At 41.0% G+C, this 20,479-nt stretch overlaps 2 protein-coding genes across 3 annotated transcripts in view; both read right to left on the bottom strand.

Moving 5' to 3' along the window:
- LOC129872813 (gamma carbonic anhydrase 1, mitochondrial-like) overlaps positions 1 to 12,648 on the bottom strand; it is a 47,235-nt gene extending 34,587 nt beyond the window's left edge. Inside the window, exons 1-2 of the mRNA XM_055947696.1 lie at positions 12,426 to 12,648; positions 10,562 to 10,705 (exon numbers count right to left, since the gene is read on the bottom strand). Coding sequence (XP_055803671.1) covers positions 10,562 to 10,705; positions 12,426 to 12,540 — 259 coding nt within the window. The 5' untranslated portion in view covers positions 12,541 to 12,648. The remainder of the gene's footprint in view (positions 1 to 10,561; positions 10,706 to 12,425) is intronic.
- Positions 12,649 to 14,163: 1,515 nt separating this feature from the next.
- Positions 14,164 to 19,051, bottom strand: LOC129873686 (uncharacterized). 2 transcript variants are annotated; one of them, XM_055948825.1, is made up of 7 exons: positions 18,787 to 19,051; positions 18,563 to 18,664; positions 18,338 to 18,476; positions 17,736 to 17,906; positions 16,428 to 16,629; positions 15,455 to 15,546; positions 14,164 to 14,665 (listed from the first exon to the last, which is right to left on the bottom strand). In XM_055948825.1, exons 1-7 carry the CDS (start codon positions 18,872 to 18,874, stop codon positions 14,380 to 14,382), a joined length of 1,080 nt encoding a protein of 359 aa, XP_055804800.1. In that variant the 5' UTR covers positions 18,875 to 19,051; the 3' UTR covers positions 14,164 to 14,379. The 2 variants fall into 2 exon arrangements, with proteins under 2 accessions (XP_055804800.1, XP_055804799.1); XM_055948824.1 differs by having other exon boundaries at positions 16,389 to 16,629.
- Between the last annotated feature and the right edge of the window lie 1,428 nt (positions 19,052 to 20,479).

Raw genomic sequence — 20,479 nt, forward strand, 5'->3', positions numbered from 1 at the left:
TCTGGTTGGCACTAACGTAATGCCTCAGATAGCATTCCAGTAGTCCATTAATCCGCTCAGTTTGTCCATCAGTTCGAGGATGGAAACTGGTGGAAAAGTGCAACTCCGACCCGAGCAGTGTAAACAGTTCCCTCCAGAATGCCCCAGTGAATCGGGGGTCACGATCGCTGATGATGTGCCTAGGCACGCCCCAATTCTTCACCACGTCCCTCAAGAAGAGACGAGCAGCCTCCTTTGCTTTGCAATTGGTCGATGTGGCTGTGAAGGTCGCATACTTAGAGAAGCGATCCACAACGACCATGATAGTACCAAATCCCTCAGAATTTGGCAAGCAGGTGATAAAGTCCATGGTGACGCTGTCCCATGGCCTTTCTGCAATAGGCAGCGGCTCCAGTAAGTCGCCCGGGGCCTTGTTCTCGACCTTGTCTTGCTGACAGACAAGGCATGTGCGCACGAAGACCTCTATGTCGTCCTGCATGCGAGGCCAATAATAAGAGGACTCTACCAACGCCAACGTCCGTTTCTGCCCAGGGTGGCCCGCCCAGGCAAAATCATGTCCCTCTTTGATCAATGCACGCCTAAGGCTAGCCCACCTTGGGACGTACAGTCGCCTGCCAGTAGTAAAAAGCAGGCCATCTTCCTCCCAAAACCGCTTCGTCTTCCCTTGCAGAGCCAAGGTAAGAAGTTGTTTTGCCACCGGATCCTGCAGCATGTCTTCCCTAATTTTCTCAGTGATGGTGCTAACTGTTGAGCTCATAAGGGGGGCCAGAATCGCCTTGCGGCTGAGTGCATCAGCAACAACGTTGGCCTTTCCTGGTTTATGTTCAAAGGTATAATCAAACTCCGCCAGGAAATCTTGCCAGCGAGCCTGTTTGGCAGTTAGGCTCTTTTGGGTCTGGAAATAGCTTGTCGCGACGTTGTCCGTCTTGACGACAAAGTGGGAACCCAATATGTAGTGACGTCAAGTCCTTAGGCAGTGGACAGCGACCGTCATTTCCCTTTCATGTGCCGAATAGCGTCTTTCGGCGTCTTTCAGCTTCCTACTCTCGAAGGCAATTGGGTGGCCTTCCTGCATCAACACACCATCGATGGCAAAGTCAGATGCATCAGTGTGTACCTCAAAGGCTTTGGAAAAATCAGGCAGTGCCAAAACGGGTTCTTCAGTGATGGCGACCTTCAGTTTCTCAAAGGCTGCTTCGCATTGCTCGTCCCAAGTCCACTCCCGACCTTTCTTCAACAAGTCTGTGAGAGGGGAAGCAATAGCGGAATAGGCGGAAATAAACCGCCTGTGATAATTGGCGAGGCCAAGGAAGGACCGAAGTTCGGGTACCTTCGTTGGGGCCTCCCAATCCAGAATGGCTTGGACCTTGTCCACGTCCATCCTGATTTCACCGTGGCTGATAGTATGGCCCAAGAACTGCACAATGGGTTGTGCAAAACTGCACTTATCACGTTTGACGCACAATTCATTGAGCCTTAGTACCTGGAATACTTTGCGGAGATGTTCAGCGTGCTCTCCATGCTGTTGCTGTAGACGACAATATCATCCAGATAGATGACCACGAACTGATCCAAATATGGGTGGAACAGCTCGTTCATCAATGTGCAGAATGTGGCCGGAGCATTCGTCAGTCCGAATGGCATAACCAACCATTCAAAAGCTCCATAGCGCGTAACGCATGTCATCTTTGACTCATCCCCTTCAGCAATCCGGACCTGGTAGTAGCCCTTCCGTAGGTCCATCTTGGTGAAAACCTTCGCCTGGCCCAGGCGATCGAACAGGTCCGCGATCAAAGGAATCGGGTACTTGTTCTTTACCGTGACTTTATTCAAAGCCCGGTAATCTATACATAACCTCAACGTCCCTTCCTTCTTCTTCTGGAGCAGGACGGGCGCACCAAAGGGTGCCTTGGACGGCCTGCATCCAGCAGCTCTTCTAACTGCTTCTTAAACTCGGCTAATTCGGGGGGCGCCATGCGATAAGATGTCATGGCGGGCGGCTTTGCCCCGGGAATCAACTCAATCTGATGGTCGACTCCCCTTCGCGGTGGCAACCGCTGGGGGAGCTCCTCCGGCATTATGTCCTTATTGTCATCAAGGACCTTCTCAATTGCGGGAGGAAGAGGCGCTGCCTCTAGGGGGCTGTCATTGGTCTCGACCAATGCAGCAAGAAAGGTTGGCTCACCCTTCTTAAAGCCCTTGATGAGCTGCATTGCTGACAATTGGACGCCTTTTTGTGGTACCCGAATAAGAGGCACCACGCACGAGCCACCTGGATTCTTAATGTGCAATTGGTTGAGTCGCGGCGAAATAAACGCGTTGACTTCATACCAGAAATCTAGCCCAAGCACAACATCGAAAACATCCATCGGGGCGATAGTGAAGTCTGTCATGCCTTCCCATACCCCTAAAGCAAGTCGTACCTTCGGGGCAATCCCATTGACAGAAGTGGGAGCGGCGTTAACAGTCTTCAGCATGGTGTCGCTGGACGCATATGTGAGCCCCAAGCTTCGGGCTCGTTCCTTCGTCATGAAATTATGAGTGGCTCCAGTGTCTATCATTATCCGGACGTTCTGTCCATTCAGCTTTGCATCAACAAACAATGACTCACGTGGTCTGATCTTTGCAGGCTAGGCGGCAAGCGCAGCCAAAGTCATGTGACCAAACAACCCAAGAGCATTGTCTTTCTTCTGCTCAGGGTTGGCAGGTTGTTGGGCGGCCTGCCCCGCTCCTTGATTGTACTGTTTCTCAGCAGCTATCATGGCAGTAAGTTTACCTAGTGACGAACAATTTCGGGGGGCATGTGAATTTTCCCCGCATAAGTAACAGCTCTCGCGTTGAGGGACGCCTCTCCTGCGATCCTCATAGTTTCTACGGAATCGCGAAGGCTGGTTGCGGTTGTGATTCCTTGTTCGGAACGGATTTGCCCTTTTTCCAGTTGTTGTCTGCTTTGGGAGGAACAGTTTTGCTCCTGTTGTCCCTCCCCTTTGAGGACTCTGCCCTGAAATCTGCCAAGGATTCAGCCACCACAATGGCCTCATCCACGTCGCCGACTTGTCGCCTCAGTAACTCTTGCTTTGCCCAGTTCTGAAGGCCATCCATAAAGTAGAATAACAAGTCCTCTCTGGACAGACTTGGAATTTGAAGGGTGAGTTTGGTGAACTCCTTCACGTATTCACGAATGGTGGAAGTCTGTTTCAGCTCCCTCAGTCTCCTGCCATGTATCCAAAATCAGTCTTCCACCATTCGTGAATACGTGAAGGAGTTCACCAAACTCGCCCTTCAAATTCCAAGTCTGTCCAGAGAGGACTTGTTATTCTACTTTATGGATGGCCTTCAGAACTGGGCAAAGCAAGAGTTACTGAGGCGACAAGTCGGCGACGTGGATGAGGCCATTGTGGTGGCTGAATCCTTGGCAGATTTCAGGGCAGAGTCCTCAAAGGGGAGGGACAACAGGAGCAAAACTGTTCCTCCCAAAGCAGACAACAACTGGAACAAGGGCAAATCCGTTCCGAACAAGGAGAGCGACAACAGGAATCACAACCGCAACCAGCCTTCGCGATTCCGCAGAAACTATGAGGATCGCAGGAGAGGCGTCCCTCAACGCGAGAGTTGTTACTTATGCGGGGAAAATTCACATGCCCCCCGAAATTGTCCGTCACTAGGTAAACTTACTGCCATGATAGCTGCCGAGAAACAGTACAATCAAGGAGCGAGGCAAACCGCCCAACAACCTGCCAACCCTAAGCAGAAGAAAGACAATGCTCTTGGGTTGTTTGGTCACATGACTTTGGCTGCGCTTGCCGCCCAGCCTGCAAAGATCAGACCACGTGAGTCATTGTTTGTTGATGCAAAGCTGAATGGACAGGACGTCCGGATAATGATAGACACTGGAGCCACTCATAATTTCATGACGAAGGAACGGGCCCGAAGCTTGGGGCTCACATATGCGTCCAGCGACACCATGCTGAAGACTGTTAACGCCGCTCCCACTTCTGTCAATGGGATTGCCCCGAAGGTACGACTTGCTTTAGGGGTATGGGAAGGCATGACAGACTTCACTATCGCCCCGATGGATGTTTTCGATGTTGTGCTTGGGCTAGATTTCTGGTATGAAGTCAACGCGTTTATTTCGCCGCGACTCAACCAATTGCACATTAAGAATCCAGGTGGCTCGTGCGTGGTGCCTCTTATTCGGGTACCACAAAAAGGCGTCCAATTGTCAGCAATGCAGCTCATCAAGGGCTTTAAGAAGGGTGAGCCAACCTTTCTTGCTGCATTGGTCGAGACCAATGACAGCCCCCTAGAGGCAGCGCCTCTTCCTCCCGCAATTGAGAAGGTCCTTGATGACAATAAGGACATAATGCCGGAGGAGCTCCCCCAGCGGTTGCCACCGCGAAGGGGAGTCGACCATCAGATTGAGTTGATTCCCGGGGCAAAGCCGCCCGCCATGACATCTTATCGCATGGCGCCCCCCGAATTAGCCGAGTTGAAGAAGCAGTTAGAAGAGCTGCTGGACGCAGGCCGTCCAAGGCACCCTTTGGTGCGCCCGTCCTGCTCCAGAAGAAGAAGGAAGGGACGTTGAGGTTATGTATAGATTACCGGGCTTTGAATAAAGTCACGGTAAAGAACAAGTACCCGATTCCTTTGATCGCGGACCTGTTCGATCGCCTGGGCCAGGCGAAGGTTTTCACCAAGATGGACCTACGAAAGGGCTACTACCAGGTCCGGATTGCTGAAGGGGATGAGTCAAAGACGACATGCGTTACGCGCTATGGAGCTTTTGAATGGTTGGTTATGCCATTCGGACTGACGAATGCTTCGGCCACATTCTGCACATTGATGAACGAGCTGTTCCACCCATATTTGGATCAGTTCGTGGTCATCTATCTGGATGATATTGTCGTCTACAGCAACAGCATGGAGGAGCACGCTGAACATCTCCGCAAAGTATTCCAGGTACTAAGGCTCAATGAATTGTGCGTCAAACGTGAGAAGTGCAGTTTTGCACAACCCATTGTGCAGTTCTTGGGCCATACTATCAGCCACGGTGAAATCAGGATGGACGTGGACAAGGTCCAAGCCATTCTGGATTGGGAGGCCCCAACGAAGGTACCCGAACTTCGGTTCTTCCTTGGCCTCGCCAATTATTACAGGCGGTTTATTTCCGCCTATTCCGCTATTGCTTCCCCTCTCACAGACTTGTTGAAGAAAGGTCGGGAGTGGACTTGGGACGAGCAATGCGAAGCAGCCTTTGAGAAACTGAAGGTCGCCATCACTGAAGAACCCGTTTTGGCACTGCCTGATTTTTCCAAAGCCTTTGAGGTACACACTGATGCATCTGACTTTGCCATCGATGGTGTGTTGATGCAGGAAGGCCACTCAATTGCCTTCGAGAGTAGGAAGCTGAAAGACGCCGAAAGACGCTATTCGGCACATGAAAGGGAAATGACGGTCGCTGTCCACTGCCTAAGGACTTGGCGTCACTACATATTGGGTTCCCACTTTGTCGTCAAGACGGACAACGTCGCGACAAGCTATTTCCAGACCCAAAAGAGCTTAACTGCCAAACAGGCTCGCTGGCAAGATTTCCTGGCGGAGTTTGATTATACCTTTGAACATAAACCAGGAAAGGCCAACGTTGTTGCTGATGCACTCAGCCGCAAGGCGATTCTGGCCCCCCTTATGAGCTCAACAGTTAGCACCATCACTGAGAAAATTAGGGAAGGCATGCTGCAGGATCCGGTGGCAAAACAACTTCTTACCTTGGCTCTGCAAGGGAAGACGAAGCGGTTTTGGGAGGAAGATGGCCTGCTTTTTACTACTGGCAGGCGACTGTACGTCCCAAGGTGGGCTAGCCTTAGGCGTGCATTGATCAAAGAGGGACATGATTCTGCCTGGGCGGGCCACCCTGGGCAGAAACGGACGTTGGCGTTGGTAGAGTCCTCTTATTATTGGCCTCGCATGCAGGACGACATAGAGGTCTTCGTGCGCACATGCCTTGTCTGTCAGCAAGACAAGGTCGAGAACAAGGCCCCGGGCGGCTTACTGGAGCCGCTGCCTATTGCAGAAAGTCCATGGGAGCGTCACCATGGACTTTATCACCTGCTTGCCAAATTCTGAGGGATTTAGTACTATCATGGTCGTTGTGGATAGCTTCTCTAAGTATGCGACCTTCACAGCCAAATCGACCAATTGCAAAGCAAAGGAGGCTGCTCGTCTCTTCTTGAGGGACGTGGTGAAGAATTGGGGCGTGCCTAGGCACATCATCAGCGATCGTGACCCCCGATTCACTGGGGCATTCTGGAGGGAACTGTTTACACTGCTCGGGTCGGAGTTGCACTTTTCCACCAGTTTCCATCCTCAAACTGATGGACAAACTGAGCGGATTAATGGACTGCTGGAATGCTATCTGAGGCATTACGTTAGCGCCAACCAGAGAGATTGGGCGAAGTTGCTTGACACTGCCCAGTTTTCATACAACCTACAGAGGAGCGAGGCGACCGGCAGGAGTCCCTTCGAATTGGCTACTGGACAGCAGCCTAATACCCCACAGTCTTTGCCCGCTAGAGTTGGCTTGAGAAACCCAGGGGCGTATCATATGGCCAAGGCTTGGGAAGAGCAAGTCGACTTGGACAGATCGTATCTTGACAAGGCAAGCAGAAAGATGAAGAAGTTCGTCGATCATAAGCGGCGCCTTGTCAATTACCGTATCGGGGATAGAGTTATGATAAAACTCAATCCTCGACAGTTCAAATCCTTGAGAAGCGTCAGCCAGAGCCTAATTCGACGCTACGAGGGACCCTTCGAGATTACTGCCAAGGCTGGCAAGATCTCATACAAGGTAGACTTGCCCCATCACCTGAAGATTCACCCGGTCTTCCACGCCAGCCAACTGAAGCCATATTTTGGCGACATGGAAGATCAGGAACGGGGGCAGACCGGACGTGCGCAGATTTTCATTGCTCCACCAACCGTGGATAAGCAGGTCGAAGCTATCATTGACCACCAACTCATCCGCGGCAAGGGGTGGAATAACTCTAATGCACAATTCCCAGTCCATTGGAAAGGAACTGATCCGGAGGAGGCAACCTGGGAAAGGTATGAGGACCTATGGCAATTCCGCGACAAGGTCCAACACTACCTACATTTGGGCGGCGTCGAGGTCGTCGCCAACTCAGGTGGGGGAGCGTGTGCCGTCCCGCTTGGAGGTACACTGGACTTACACATTTCTGGCCCTTCAGCGCCAGCCTTTGGCCCAGCACTGCCAGCAGGGCCAGCAGACATGTCAGCAGACAGAGTAACATGGGCGCCTGGCAAGCCAGCATGGGCGCCTGACAGCCAGAATGGGCTCCTGACAGCCCAGCATGGGCACAACTTGTAAAGCTGCATAGTTTACATTTGTTTAGGATTATTCCTTTGGGTTTCTCAACCCTTGTCTGTATTTATAAGTCCCTTGGACAGTTTGTAACATTTGTTCAGAAAATATATCACAGAAAATTGGCTCCTTGGCCTCCAAAAGCTCTCTCTCCTTTGCTCTAACTTTGTGGCTGCTTTGTGTGGACTGTTTGTAGACTTCTTGCGGTTTGTTCTTGCCTTGTGTGCAAGATTGTGTTAGGACTTAGCCTTAACTTGCGTTGTGTCGCAGTTTTTAGGTTGTCCCACGCGGCGTTGAAATAGCCCCGTGACAACTGTGTCATATTTCCAGTGACTACTTTTTCATATCCTATTTGTATAGCACCGTGACATCTTTTTAGCGACTACTTTCTTATTTTAGGATCGTGTCATCATTCCGACTCTACCCATATCATTTTCTCTCAGTAGGGTCATGTCATTATTCTCACCCTACCCATATAATTTTATTTCTCAGATTGTGACCACTTTCAGCCATCAAATCTAATAATCCAGTGGATGAGCATGTTCCGACCAGTTTTATAGTGACTTTCTTGTTTAACATCTACTCATCTCTTGATTTCAAGACGTTTCATATATTTTATACCATATTTCAAGCACTCTCCAGCGGCCATTGCATTGTTTTCAAGACATCTGAGTTTTTCTGCAGTGTTGTCTTTCTGTTTTAGATTTACTTTTGCCAAAAAAAAAGAAGAAAAAAAAGGTATACTCAGATATTTGGGTTGGATTATATTGATATTTTCTCTCTCGTGGCTAAAATAGCATATGTTTGCCTTTTTCTATGTATAGTTGTCATTCTCCATTGGCATTTTAATCAGTTGGACATTGAAAATATTTTTCTCCACAGTTATCTCTAGGAAGAAGTCTATATGGAGCAACCACCTGATTTTGTTGCTCACGGGGGAGTCTGGTAGCCTTGTATGTCAATTATGTAAGTCACTCTATGGTCTAAAACAGTCTTATCAAACTTGATTTGGGAAGTTCAACTCTGCAATTCAGAAATTTATCACTCTGTGTTTTATCGACATTAAGCAACAAATCTAGTATTTCATGAGAAGAACAAACACATTGAGATTGACTGGCATTATGCATCAAATACAGTATTTCATGAGAAGACTAAGTACATTAAGATTGACTGTCAATTTTGTAAAGTCGAGTGAACAATTTGCAGATATCTCACTACGCCCCTCATCGGTCCTCGTATTAATTACAAATGTAACAAGCTACGAAAATATGACTTGTATGCACTAGCTTGAGGGGGAGTGTTAGAATAGGAATAGATATATATGATCCTACTTAGAGTAGGAATATTAATAGGAATAGAAATAGTAAATAGTATCCTACTTGGTAAATGATTGTATTGTAGTGTCTATAAATAGAGTTTCTGTGTAATAATGTAGATACACAATTCAATAATATTTTTCTCCTATATTTCTCACAAAGGAGTTATCAAAAAGATGGTGAACCAAGTAATACAGAAATTTTTTTGAATAGGAAACATGGAAGCAAGGAGAACTGGATTGGAAATAAGTCATTGATGGTCTTGGTTCCGGACCTTTTCCTCTTGAGTACTAATCCGGAAGAGACAGTAGCTGATGTTTGGTCCCAACAAGGATGGAACATTGTGTTTAGAAGATTACTTAATGAATGGGAGATTGGGAGAGTCGCTGTTGTATTACAAATATTGGACGGGGTTTACGGGGACAACAATGGAGGAAGACTCTATTAGATGGAGACATAGCAGAGATGGGGTACTAACAATTAACACATTGTATACCGAGGAAGTCAAAGAGTTACAAGGTGGCAAGATTGGTCCCTGGAACCAGATATGGAGGACCAAGGCACCAACCAAGGTGAAGTGTTTCTCCTGGCAGGTGGCAAGGAAAGGTTGCTCCATTCATGAAAGATTAAAGAAGAGAGGCTTTCACATTGCTTCTTGATGCTCTCTATGTAATGAAGCTGAGGAAACTAATAGCCACTTGTTCCTACATTGCACAGTGAACATTATTATGGAGCTTATTTTTGGGCCTAACACAAATAGAGTGGACCATGCCATAGCACACAGTAGACTTACTCAGTTGTTGGATCAGAAGGGGGGAAGTAAAACTAAAAAAAATGGTGAAGTATAATACCATCATGTATATGGTCGTCCATATGGAAGGAGAGAAACAGTAGGTGCTTCAAAAACAAGACTAATCCATTTGAGAAGGTCAAATGGTTGTGTATGACAACCTTTTATTTTTGGTGTAAAGAAGGAATAGAACAGAATGCACAAATTATAGACTTTATAGGAAATATGTAATCTAGTAGATGTTTTATCATAGTTTGAAATGTTGTAACTCAGTTTTTAGAGGTCTCCAGCACGTCCTTAATGCTGATGAATACAACTTTACCCTTAAAAAAAAGGGTGCAGAATTAGAAGGTAATGATTTAGCTTCAACAACAGAATAAAGGCCAAGGGAGAATTAAATTGAATTGAGATAACAGAGTTTGTTTACTGTTCTGTTTTTGTTTGTCAGATGGTGGATTGGATTTTGATTGATGTAGTAAGGGTGACTGGTTGAGGGTCAAAGATAGTATTCTGGTCTCATTGAACGTATACGGTTGCATTCACTGAATGCTTTTCTAATAAATCATTAGCTCATAAAGAGACTGACAGAAATATCAGAACTTTGTTATAGAGAAAGAACTAGATTAATGATGAATTAAGAGGAACAAACAATCTCTTGTGAGTTAAGCCTAGTACAGTGATGAAATGCCACCCACTAAAGTGAGAACTGATACAAGACAAATGGTTGCTTCAATTACAAAGCTCGACTCCCTCATAAAATTACTTCTGAATCATCAAAGACAAAGCTATATTCCAAATGTCTACCCTCCGACATATATTCAATAAACATATAAGATTTTCATCAGACAAGATGGGATTTTGGCTCACTGCCTCACCTCTACTTCCAGGATAAATACAGTGTTGACAATCTTTATGTTTCAAAATCAATAGGTATGATTTAAATGCATTTCTGGGAGAAACAACATAAAGAAGGTTTCTGCCCAATGCAGCAACAGCTTTGTCCAGGCAATTAAATTTACTAGAATATCTTTAGCACATATACAGATATACCATCATATTATGGGGTGCAGAACATACCTCGCAGAACACATCCATACCAAATAGAAGCATTACATCCAACATGAACATCACCAATTAGAGATGCACTTGGGGCTACAAAAGCATCTTTATCAACCATTGGTACTTTGTTAAACAAGTTCATAAGAGTTCTATGCCTTGACACTGGAACAAGGAAGTACAAATGGAAAATGTCAAAAGATGGAGTGTAGCATATGTGCTTTGGAGCACATTGACAAACAAATATTCAAAACTTAAAATGAAAAACAAATACCTTGACCAAAAGCGAAAGAATATTGTAGTACAGGAATTAATTCCAAGGTGTATTACATTTATAATGCAAAAACATATTACAATCAAGAAATCAGATCGCAAAACTTGTTGATTGCGAGCATACAATTTCAAATATGATCAGTCCAGCAAATTATCATTTGTCACCAGACTCTTCAGAAAAAAGAAGCAACAAATATTTAAGATTACAGCAAAAGATGCCAAGCCATTAGCTTCTTTCTATTTGACAAAAAATATGTATATACAAGAATAATTTCGCACAATTAGCCTCAGTGACTTATGCAATAAAGTAGCACGAAGTCTGAAAGTTTAATAGTGTTGAACTACGGAAAGTCCAAATTATGCAGTTGGGAGAATCTACCAACAATAACAAGCCAGAAAACCATAGACATATGGGGAGATAGATATCAGACTAATTTTGCCACAAGTACTTGCATTTCATCAATAGCAGTCTTCAGAGTCATTACTCTAATAGGATAAATATATCTATCTAGTCTAGATATATAACAGATAAGAAAATATTTTCCAACTTCAATATAGGCACACCTTTTTCTTCTACACAACTAAAATAAATCCAACATCATAGAATTATCATCTACCCTCCCAAACCTCATATGTGGGATTATACTGGGACTGGGTATGTTGTTGTTGGATAATTGAACTCAAGTTTTTCAACAAAATCCACCTACGACAGTGATCTCACGACTGACTGAGTTAAGAAACCATTTTTTATTTATTAAATATACTAAATCAAACACATTGCAACATTTAGGTTGCCCTGAATAACCAAGATTCACAATGGTTGCAGGATTTGACTTTCTTTTTAGCTAAAGCGACGGACGTTGTTAGGTGGTATCCTAGCATATGTAAATAATACAAGTACTCTTATGAGATTTAACATGAATAAGAATGTGGGACTAATTTACTCCAACAAGCAACTCCTAACTCAGAAAGGTAGTCACAATATATGTTAGTATGACAATATTTCTTCTGAAAGAAAGAATCTCCATTCTTCATCTGTTGCCAAAATTACCCACCTAGTCAGGAAATGAAAAGTCACACTAGTGAAATCAAAAACTGAGATCCACCTTTCAGTTTTTTGAAGTCATTTATAACCTCAAGACATAGAAGGGGAATGGTAATGAGATTGGAGAAATGAATAAAACCTCAAAATGTCACTAGTTCTATCATCTTCAATATTCAATCATATGCGAAGCGACTAATAGATTCAGTATTTAAACAACACTCGATCACATATACGAATCAATGGATCAACTACAGCTCAAACAAAAAATGTAGTTGGAGTCATCTCTATAAACCATTACATTTCATTTCACTTGTTTTATCAGTAAACCATTCACTAAATTCTCACCCATTTTATTCCAAATATGAAGATAAAACAGTTGGGTCAGCTACATGATGCTCTATAATCAATATTCCACTCTATTGTGTCCGAATTTATAAATTTTCAGGCAAATTAGGGATTGTGTAATTAATTAAAAAGCTTTCTCATGTGAGAAAGAATCAATTATCAAATACCAGTATTTGTAAAGGTAAAATTTCCAATGATATGGAGAGGATAGAGTATACGTACGGTGTTCATGGAAGTAGTAGTTGCCTTGGAGGCGGCAGCCCAAACGATCAATGGCTTGACCCGTTTCCCGGATCCAGAACCCGACTGTGTATACTGCTTTCCCCAGCGTACCCATCTTCAATCTTCCTCAAAATCTGATTCTGCACACAACGGGATTCTTCACTTAATTCACAGAAAGAAAATGGAGTCAGTTGAATCGGACGAGCGCACTCACCTTTTCTCTCTGTTTAAATCATTTATTATATTAAATAAATTTAAAAAAAAAACTATTTTACAGAGCCCGTTTGGATGGGCTTAAAAAATATAACGAAGTGTTTCTAGAACTTTAAAGTGCTGAAAGTTATTTTTATAAATAAGCAGTTGAGTGTTTAGATAAAAGTGCTTAAATGAGGAAAATGATGTGAATTTTAGGGTTAAAAGAATAAAAAGGGCAGTTTGGGAATTTAGTTAAAATATAAGGAATATAAAAGTAATTTTCATGATCAAAGAAAATGACTTTAAGCACTTAAAAAAAATAGGAATTCTAACTTTTCATTTTTGACTGACTTTAAGAATTTTATGGCTTAAAGTTAGTATTAGGCAAACACATTCAAAAGCTAAAAAGGGTTGACCAACTTAAAGCCCATCCAAACGGCCTCATAATGATATTTTTGATTGAATGTCAACTTTAAAATTGTAAAATACGATTTGTATTGTACATTAATGATTATATAAAATAATTAGAGTAATGATTGATGAATATGTTTGATAAACGAGTATCACATCAAACTTTCATTAGTCCTCAACTCATATATTAATCTCATTATCACAACTTCCTGTTAATTTAAGCTTTTCAATTAAAAAAAATGAGTTATCTGTTAGTTAAACTTTGTAGATTATCATATTAGCCATAACATGAGTTCTACATCTTCTACTTACTTTGGTAATTTTATTTCTATAATGATGGCGTTTAGAGCAATCTACGCAGATTACTTCATCAAAATTTATTATCATTCTCCGACATAAAAACTGATTAACTTTGTTTTTCAAAGTTTATGCAGATGAAATGAAATCACCTGACGTATTTATGGTAAATGAGTAATTTCATTTGTGCACTTTGTAAATAAATAATGATTTCAATATTTGTAAAAAGATCATGAGTTCACGTTCACCGTGATATCAACCTAAATCCATCCGTGCTTACCACTTACCATGCTTATACAGGAATGAAATTTTCATTTGCCCTAAACTCATATATGAATCTCATTATCATAACTTGCTGCTAATTTGAGCTTTCCAATAGAAAAAATGAGTTATACATCTTCTAGTTATTTTGGCAATATTTTTTGTAATGGTGATGTACAAATCCGCCTACGCAGATTACTTCACGAAAACTTACTATCATTTCTCCAGTATAAATACCAAGCAACTTTGTTTCCCAAAACTTACGCAGCTAAATTGAAATCATCTGACGTACTTCTGGTATATGAGATAATTTGATTTACGCACTTTGTAGATAAACAATGTCTGATTGATACTACTTCACTTTCTTATTAGAGCTCAACTTTCTATGCTATCTCCTTCAGAAACAAAATGCGAGTAAAACTTCCCGGTGCAAATCTGAATTTAGCCGAATTCCAATGAAAATATCGGACAATGGTGGAAACCAAAACATAAAATAAAAATGCGAGTACTGATCCTAGTATTCTCAACTTTTCCACTTTACAAATTATAATACAAACAGGCAAACAACATCACATACAATTCCAAACTTTCTTCTTTCTATTCAATTAAACAAATAGAATATAGGAGAAGATGAGTTACTCTTTGGATCAAGCTGACTTCACTATTAGGTCGAATCAACCTATCTCATATGTCACCAAAATCTCGTATAATATGAATCAGATTGTATTTGGAGGACTATACAGTATATTTTACAACATAGCTCACTGCATATGTAAGGGTAGCAATGAAGCTAAATTTCTGATAATGTTTCAAGAGAAGATGCTGGTGTTACCGTGCTTGACAACCACTCCAACAAAGCTTCATTCACTAGTTCTGGAACTTCATCGTGGGGACAATGCCCTGCTTTCAGGTTAACGACGGTTGTGTTTGGATAGAACTCCTTGATTCGATTGGCATTGGCAGGACCAGCCAAAGGGTCTAGGTCACCCCACACCAACAGCAATGGGCAAGAAAGATTTCTCAACACATTGTCAAGTGTATACTTTCTCAGGTTTAATATGAATCGCGTCACTAATCTGTAGATTGCAAAAGAAGAGGACATTGGTTAAGCTTCTTAAACTAGAAAACAGAATTCAACCAAACTTTTGAGAAGCGCCATTGGTATCTTTTCCATAAAAAGTAAAGCAAACAAACGTAGTTCCAAGCAACCTGGTCCTGATGAGGCATACCAGTGATTGAGTTACATAAAAATCTGATGTTGGAAGTATGTCTAATGTTTCATATAATCATGAGTTCTATCCCTTTATTGTAAGCCTGAAATGACATGATAAGGAGGGTGAACTGTCTGGCAACAGCTGTCAAATCAAGTTTTCTCCCTTCTTGTTGTATTTGAACATTGACCAATTATGCATTTTCTTAGAAAGTCCTGGTTATTTCAGTTTTAAGTTCCGAAGGAAACATTGTAAGGTGGTTGACTGGGACACGGAGTTTAAGAGAGAAAAGATTTTTGACTTGCGGTCTGAAATATGCCATGACATTTTTGTAGCTATATAATTATGTCATTGAGGATAAAATGAGAAGTTAAAAAATAAAATTATTTCTACATATAGAAAGGTGTCATGAGTTTTTGGAACGGACTAAAAAGAGAAGAGTATCACATAAAGTGGAATTGAGGGAGTATGCTAGAGCTATAAGAGAAAAGAACTTGATTAGAATGAAGGAAATTTTCCTTCGTAAGGTTACTTTAAAATAATCCAAATTATTTGGGTGAATTTCTAATAATACTGTTTCTTTTCCAAAGCATATAAAGTGATGTTATTTTGGCTATTAGACGGAAGCAAAACCGTAGACAGCTGCATTCATACCGGTAATAAACCTCCCCTGCATTTGGGTCAGCTGTAGGTCTAGTAATTGAATTGATGAGATAGTCGTCGACGTTTGAAGAATTAATGTAGACCTTCAAGTGAAAACACATTAAGCAAGTCAGTTTTTTGATAATATGACTGAAGAGAATGAATGGTACTGGAAACATAAACAAATAAAATGAAATTAGATGCAGGTAAGCAGCTATTCATTCTGATGCCTCATGCCGTTAACAAACAGATGATGTTCAAGGCATCATTCTGCCACAGTTTGACCGCCATTAATTATGAATAAAAAGAAGACAATGCCAAGAATAGTCTCAGATAGAAGGAATCATCAAGGCTATCAACACACACTGTCACAATCTGATTGAACTTTTAAAGTGTCAATTTGACAAATTCCACGAGTGAGTTTTAACAGTGGTTAGATTCATCTTTGAATGTGAAAAAAAAAAGGTTTACCCTTTGGAAAAATGCATAAGGGTTTTAGAACGACAAAACAAAGAACTACAGACTTCCAACTTTTGCATTCAACACCTTGAAACAAATCTACAGAAATTTCACTAAAAGAATAAATATTAGACTCTTAAAAGGAGAAAAAATATGAACAAATTGGGTAAGAGAGATCAATCCATAAGAATCAAGCAAACCAGTACTGGTGGACCTTGGAGCATACAAGAACGTCAGTTACAATATTGAAAGAGATCTTTCGCCGTTTATCCATTTCTAAAGGTTGTACCATATTTAGAAGACATCAAGAAAAGTTAGTACTGTTTCTGATTGTCAATTCAATTCTAGAGATATTATGTGGATTTACATGTCTGCAAATCTAAAAAGTAGAACAGTTATGTATATATTGGAGCAAACAAGCCGAATAATTTGAAATCCATTTTGAAATTGGAAGAAAAGAAATTGATTAGCTATTAAAGGAACATACACTCTTCAGAACAGATTCAATAAGAGCTGGTTGCTTTACTTGCCAGAATAAGAATCCAAGGAATACACGTTGAAAGCTTTCCTTTAGTGGATTTAGAATATATATCTGTAAGGCTGTTTCTTCAGTTCCTTCAGCTGCACTGCTGGCATCCCCAAATTGTCCTGCGCTATTCAACAGTGTAACTCCCTTGACTTGATCGGTGAGAAACGCTGCTGCTACCAAAGCAGTAAATCCCCCAAGACTGTTATATAATATATAACATATTCACATATAAATTCAATTTCAGCACTACAAAGCATATGTTAAACTGCGGCAACAAGCTAGAAAAGAGGGAAATGAATCTTAACAATTTCAAAGTCCAAGAACCTATAACTGATGCACTATTTTTGCAAATAAAATGTTACTGCTATTTTTTTTACTTATTTTACCAGATAAATCAAACTTTATATCTTCACTAGTACCAAATCAAAGTGATGCTAATGTATTATATCATCTGAACGTATTACGTCCACAAATAAATAATTAACATAAATAGAATCATTGTGAGATGTGATTCTTTAGAAACCACAATTTTTAAGTAGTGGTAAATTATTTCAGATTCATTACATGCTGCAATTCTCCACGAAATCAATAAATCGTTTTCTAGACATTCCTAACAGCCTGTAAATGAAAATTCTGCATTTCTATATTTTTTTCCAAAGGAGCTCAGGCAGATTGGCACAAATTCTTTAAAAGTGAATGAATGAAAACAGCCAGGACAAAAGAAGTGACATCAGAGCAAGAAAGGATTGGTCCAGTTGTACAGACCCTCCACATCCAACAATGCCGCAGGGGGTTCAAGTCACCAAGGAGGAAAAATGGTAGTAAAAACTACTGGTATCCTTGGGCAGGTGAAGTGGCGGGTGGGGCTTAGCAAATCAGGAAAAAATAACTAGATAAAGGATTAATGATATGGTCTTTTGGAAATTTACAAAGACAGCTGCTCTCTTAAGCTACGAATCCACCAATGTGTAATGAGACATTTCTTGAATTATAAATTTAAGACATTTCAACATGATATTAGAGAATTTGCATCGCTTCCAAATATTTTGAAGCCACTCAATGTGAAATCTTAGGGACAATGGTTAATCCATCCTTATTCCTGGCTACCAATTAATGGTGATCGCCTCAATTAACATACAACCTTTATTTCCAGAAAGTAAATTAGACAATAATTTTTGAAACTGGTAACTTAAGTAAATTGAATAATATGCATAAGAAATACTGTAGATGGTCAAAAGGAAAACAAGGATTTCCAACATCCAGGAAATTCAGTAAAATGACAAGTTGTTAAATACACGAGCTAACCTGTTTCCCACTAAAACTGCTGGTTCTATCACAATTTCCTTCAAGAAGTCGACAACCTGATCTCTCCAAATGAAGGCATCATATTCTATCAGTGGCTTCTCGCTCCAACCAAATCCTATCAAATCCAGAGCATAAACCTTGTATTTTTTAGCCAGTTCTGGTATGTTGTACCTAAGAAAGCAAGAAATACAGCTCAGAAGCTTATAAGAAATAGTACTGTGCGAAGAAAGATTTAATTCCCAACAGAATCACAACTTTATTGTGCATCTTCAAAACACTTATCGATATAGTTAAAGAGGTATGAGCAACATATAAAGATTGCAATTCCATAACTAAAGTTAATATCTGTTATACTTGCAAAACCCCATTCAAGCAGAAATGACGATGATTTTTCAACAATGTACAACTGTTAACAGTAGCTTCGGTCTAAGTAAGAATGCACCAGTATTTTGATCCTACAGCTATACAGTCCTCCAAAGTTTGGTTCTTAATTTTAGCAGCAGCATTTCAATTTTATGCACAACTAATTTATAATTGATCTCAATCTATCACCACTGAATCTCATGGAAAAAGGTCATGTATTACACAAGTATAGTTATTACCTCCAGTGAAAGGCAGAAGCACCAAATCCATGAATTAGAACAACTGGAAATCCTTCTCCTTCCACTACATAATGAATTTTGTGGCCGCGCCACGTCCAATAGTTGTACCCCTCTGGCTTAAATGGTAATTTCTCCAAACCTATATCATCAATCCCTTGTCAAGTAACTCACATTGGCACAGATAATAACGAGAATTCCAAGTTACAAACAGGTAATGGACTTAACCTTTAGAGGGTTCAGCAACTACAGAAGTGATCATAACTGAAGCTCCAGCAGCAACTGTACCATTAAAAGCAAAACCCCTTCTACTCAATTCGCATTTTCCCCCTTCACCCAAGAAAAAACAAAAACACTTCTTTGTAATTTTTCAAGAAAAGCTCGCATTTTTCATATCAAGATTCAAAATTGATGGGTTCCAGAGATAGTGAAGAAGTAATGGAGAAACTTACTGAAATTATTATTTCTTCCAGGCAGAGCTAATCTTGTACCTACAGGATTCAACCATTCAGTTCCAATAGTGGCACAAGAAGTTGACATTGAGTACTAGTATATTACAACCTAGAAACCTCAAAAAGCTATACTAGTTCACAACCTAGAATTTGAAGGTTCAATGAAGGGGGAAGAAGATTTTTTTTCTTTGTTCCGTGCTTCAATTCTGAATTTTTTTGTGTCTGTTCGTATGTGGCTGCTATTCGTTTTGAGCTGATGGTGGTACAAAGAGAATCTTACATAAATGTTTATAAGTTAATTACTTACATATAGTTTGAGAATTACCAATTTTATCATATTTTGATATATTTAGATATATCTAGATATATTCCAATACATATATCTCAAATTACATTTGGTCAAAATTAGGTGTAATTTGTTCTAGATACACTTTATCCAAGTGAATTCGCATGTATTTGGAATACATAAAAAAATCTCGCTCGGCTCCCTTTCCTCCCTCCAATCTTGCTCACTACTGTAATGATCCTCCAAGTTATTTTCTCATTTTTTGTGCATTTTTAGCGTTTTGAGCTTTCCCATAGTAGAACAGTTGATTCGGTTTTCAGACAGTGTATTTGATTTTTATGCAAGTTTCCCTATTTGGGAGCTTCTGAAGTTTGAATATTTGAATTAGGTCAAAACTTCAAGTAAATGATCTGGAATTGCAATTTTGATGGTTTCATCAAATCCAAAACATCGAGTTTAGGCTAGAGAGACATTTGGTCTGAGTTTCGAGGTTTCTCGACTCATTTTGAGCTACCTTGTGGAATTTGGCTAACATGGAGCTTTGGAAGTGGAGCCCACTTTTTATTGAAATAACATCAGATGGAAATTTCAATAGCGTTGTTAAGTTCGACATGTCGAATTTGATAAGGTAGCATAATTCGTTTGCGTTCATGAGGTTTCGAACGAACTCCGACGGTCTGATCGAAGAATTTGCCACTTAGCTAAATTGTTGATATTTGATCCATGTTTTGGTCATCGCGATCGCGAGGGTCTCGGCCCGCGACTACGATGAAGAAATTGCGAGATTGATCAACTTGGGTTACTGCGATCGCAAGATCAGACCCATACAATCGCGACGGTCTTTTTTTGTTGGCATCACGATCGCGACCCTTGGGTCCACGGTCACGATGAGCAATTGCCTGGCAATATATATATCCCTCATTCTATTCAATTTCTGGATGACTAATTCCACTAATTACATCATTTCTGAATCTGAATCTTATCCCCAATACTCTATTAGAAATTGGCTTTGTTTCATTGTAGCAATTCTAACCATTCGCCTTCCCCCAATCTTCTAGCCTACCATTTTATGTTTCACTTTCAATTAGTACTCCTAGACTTATAAACTAATTGAAAGCCAAAAAAATAATTAAATGTATATACAATGTACAAAGCCATAGTCAAAGAATAAAAGATGATTCATGACATGATCTTATATCACATGAGACTATATATACATAAAGATGATTCATTCCTTCATCAATTACCGCTCTCGTATCCCTTTGGACTCTTGCGTCCCTTCAGTAACTATCGATAAAAACTAGACAAGTCATACCCCATTGCTATCTCTTCTCCTACAATTATCAAAGTTCACTTTCTTTTTCGTTAATATATCTTTGAGCCTTTCAGTAGCACCTACAATGCGCA

The sequence above is a fragment of the Solanum dulcamara genome, chromosome 11 (assembly GCF_947179165.1).
Source record: "Solanum dulcamara chromosome 11, daSolDulc1.2, whole genome shotgun sequence".
NCBI classification, from domain to species: domain Eukaryota; kingdom Viridiplantae; phylum Streptophyta; class Magnoliopsida; order Solanales; family Solanaceae; genus Solanum; species Solanum dulcamara.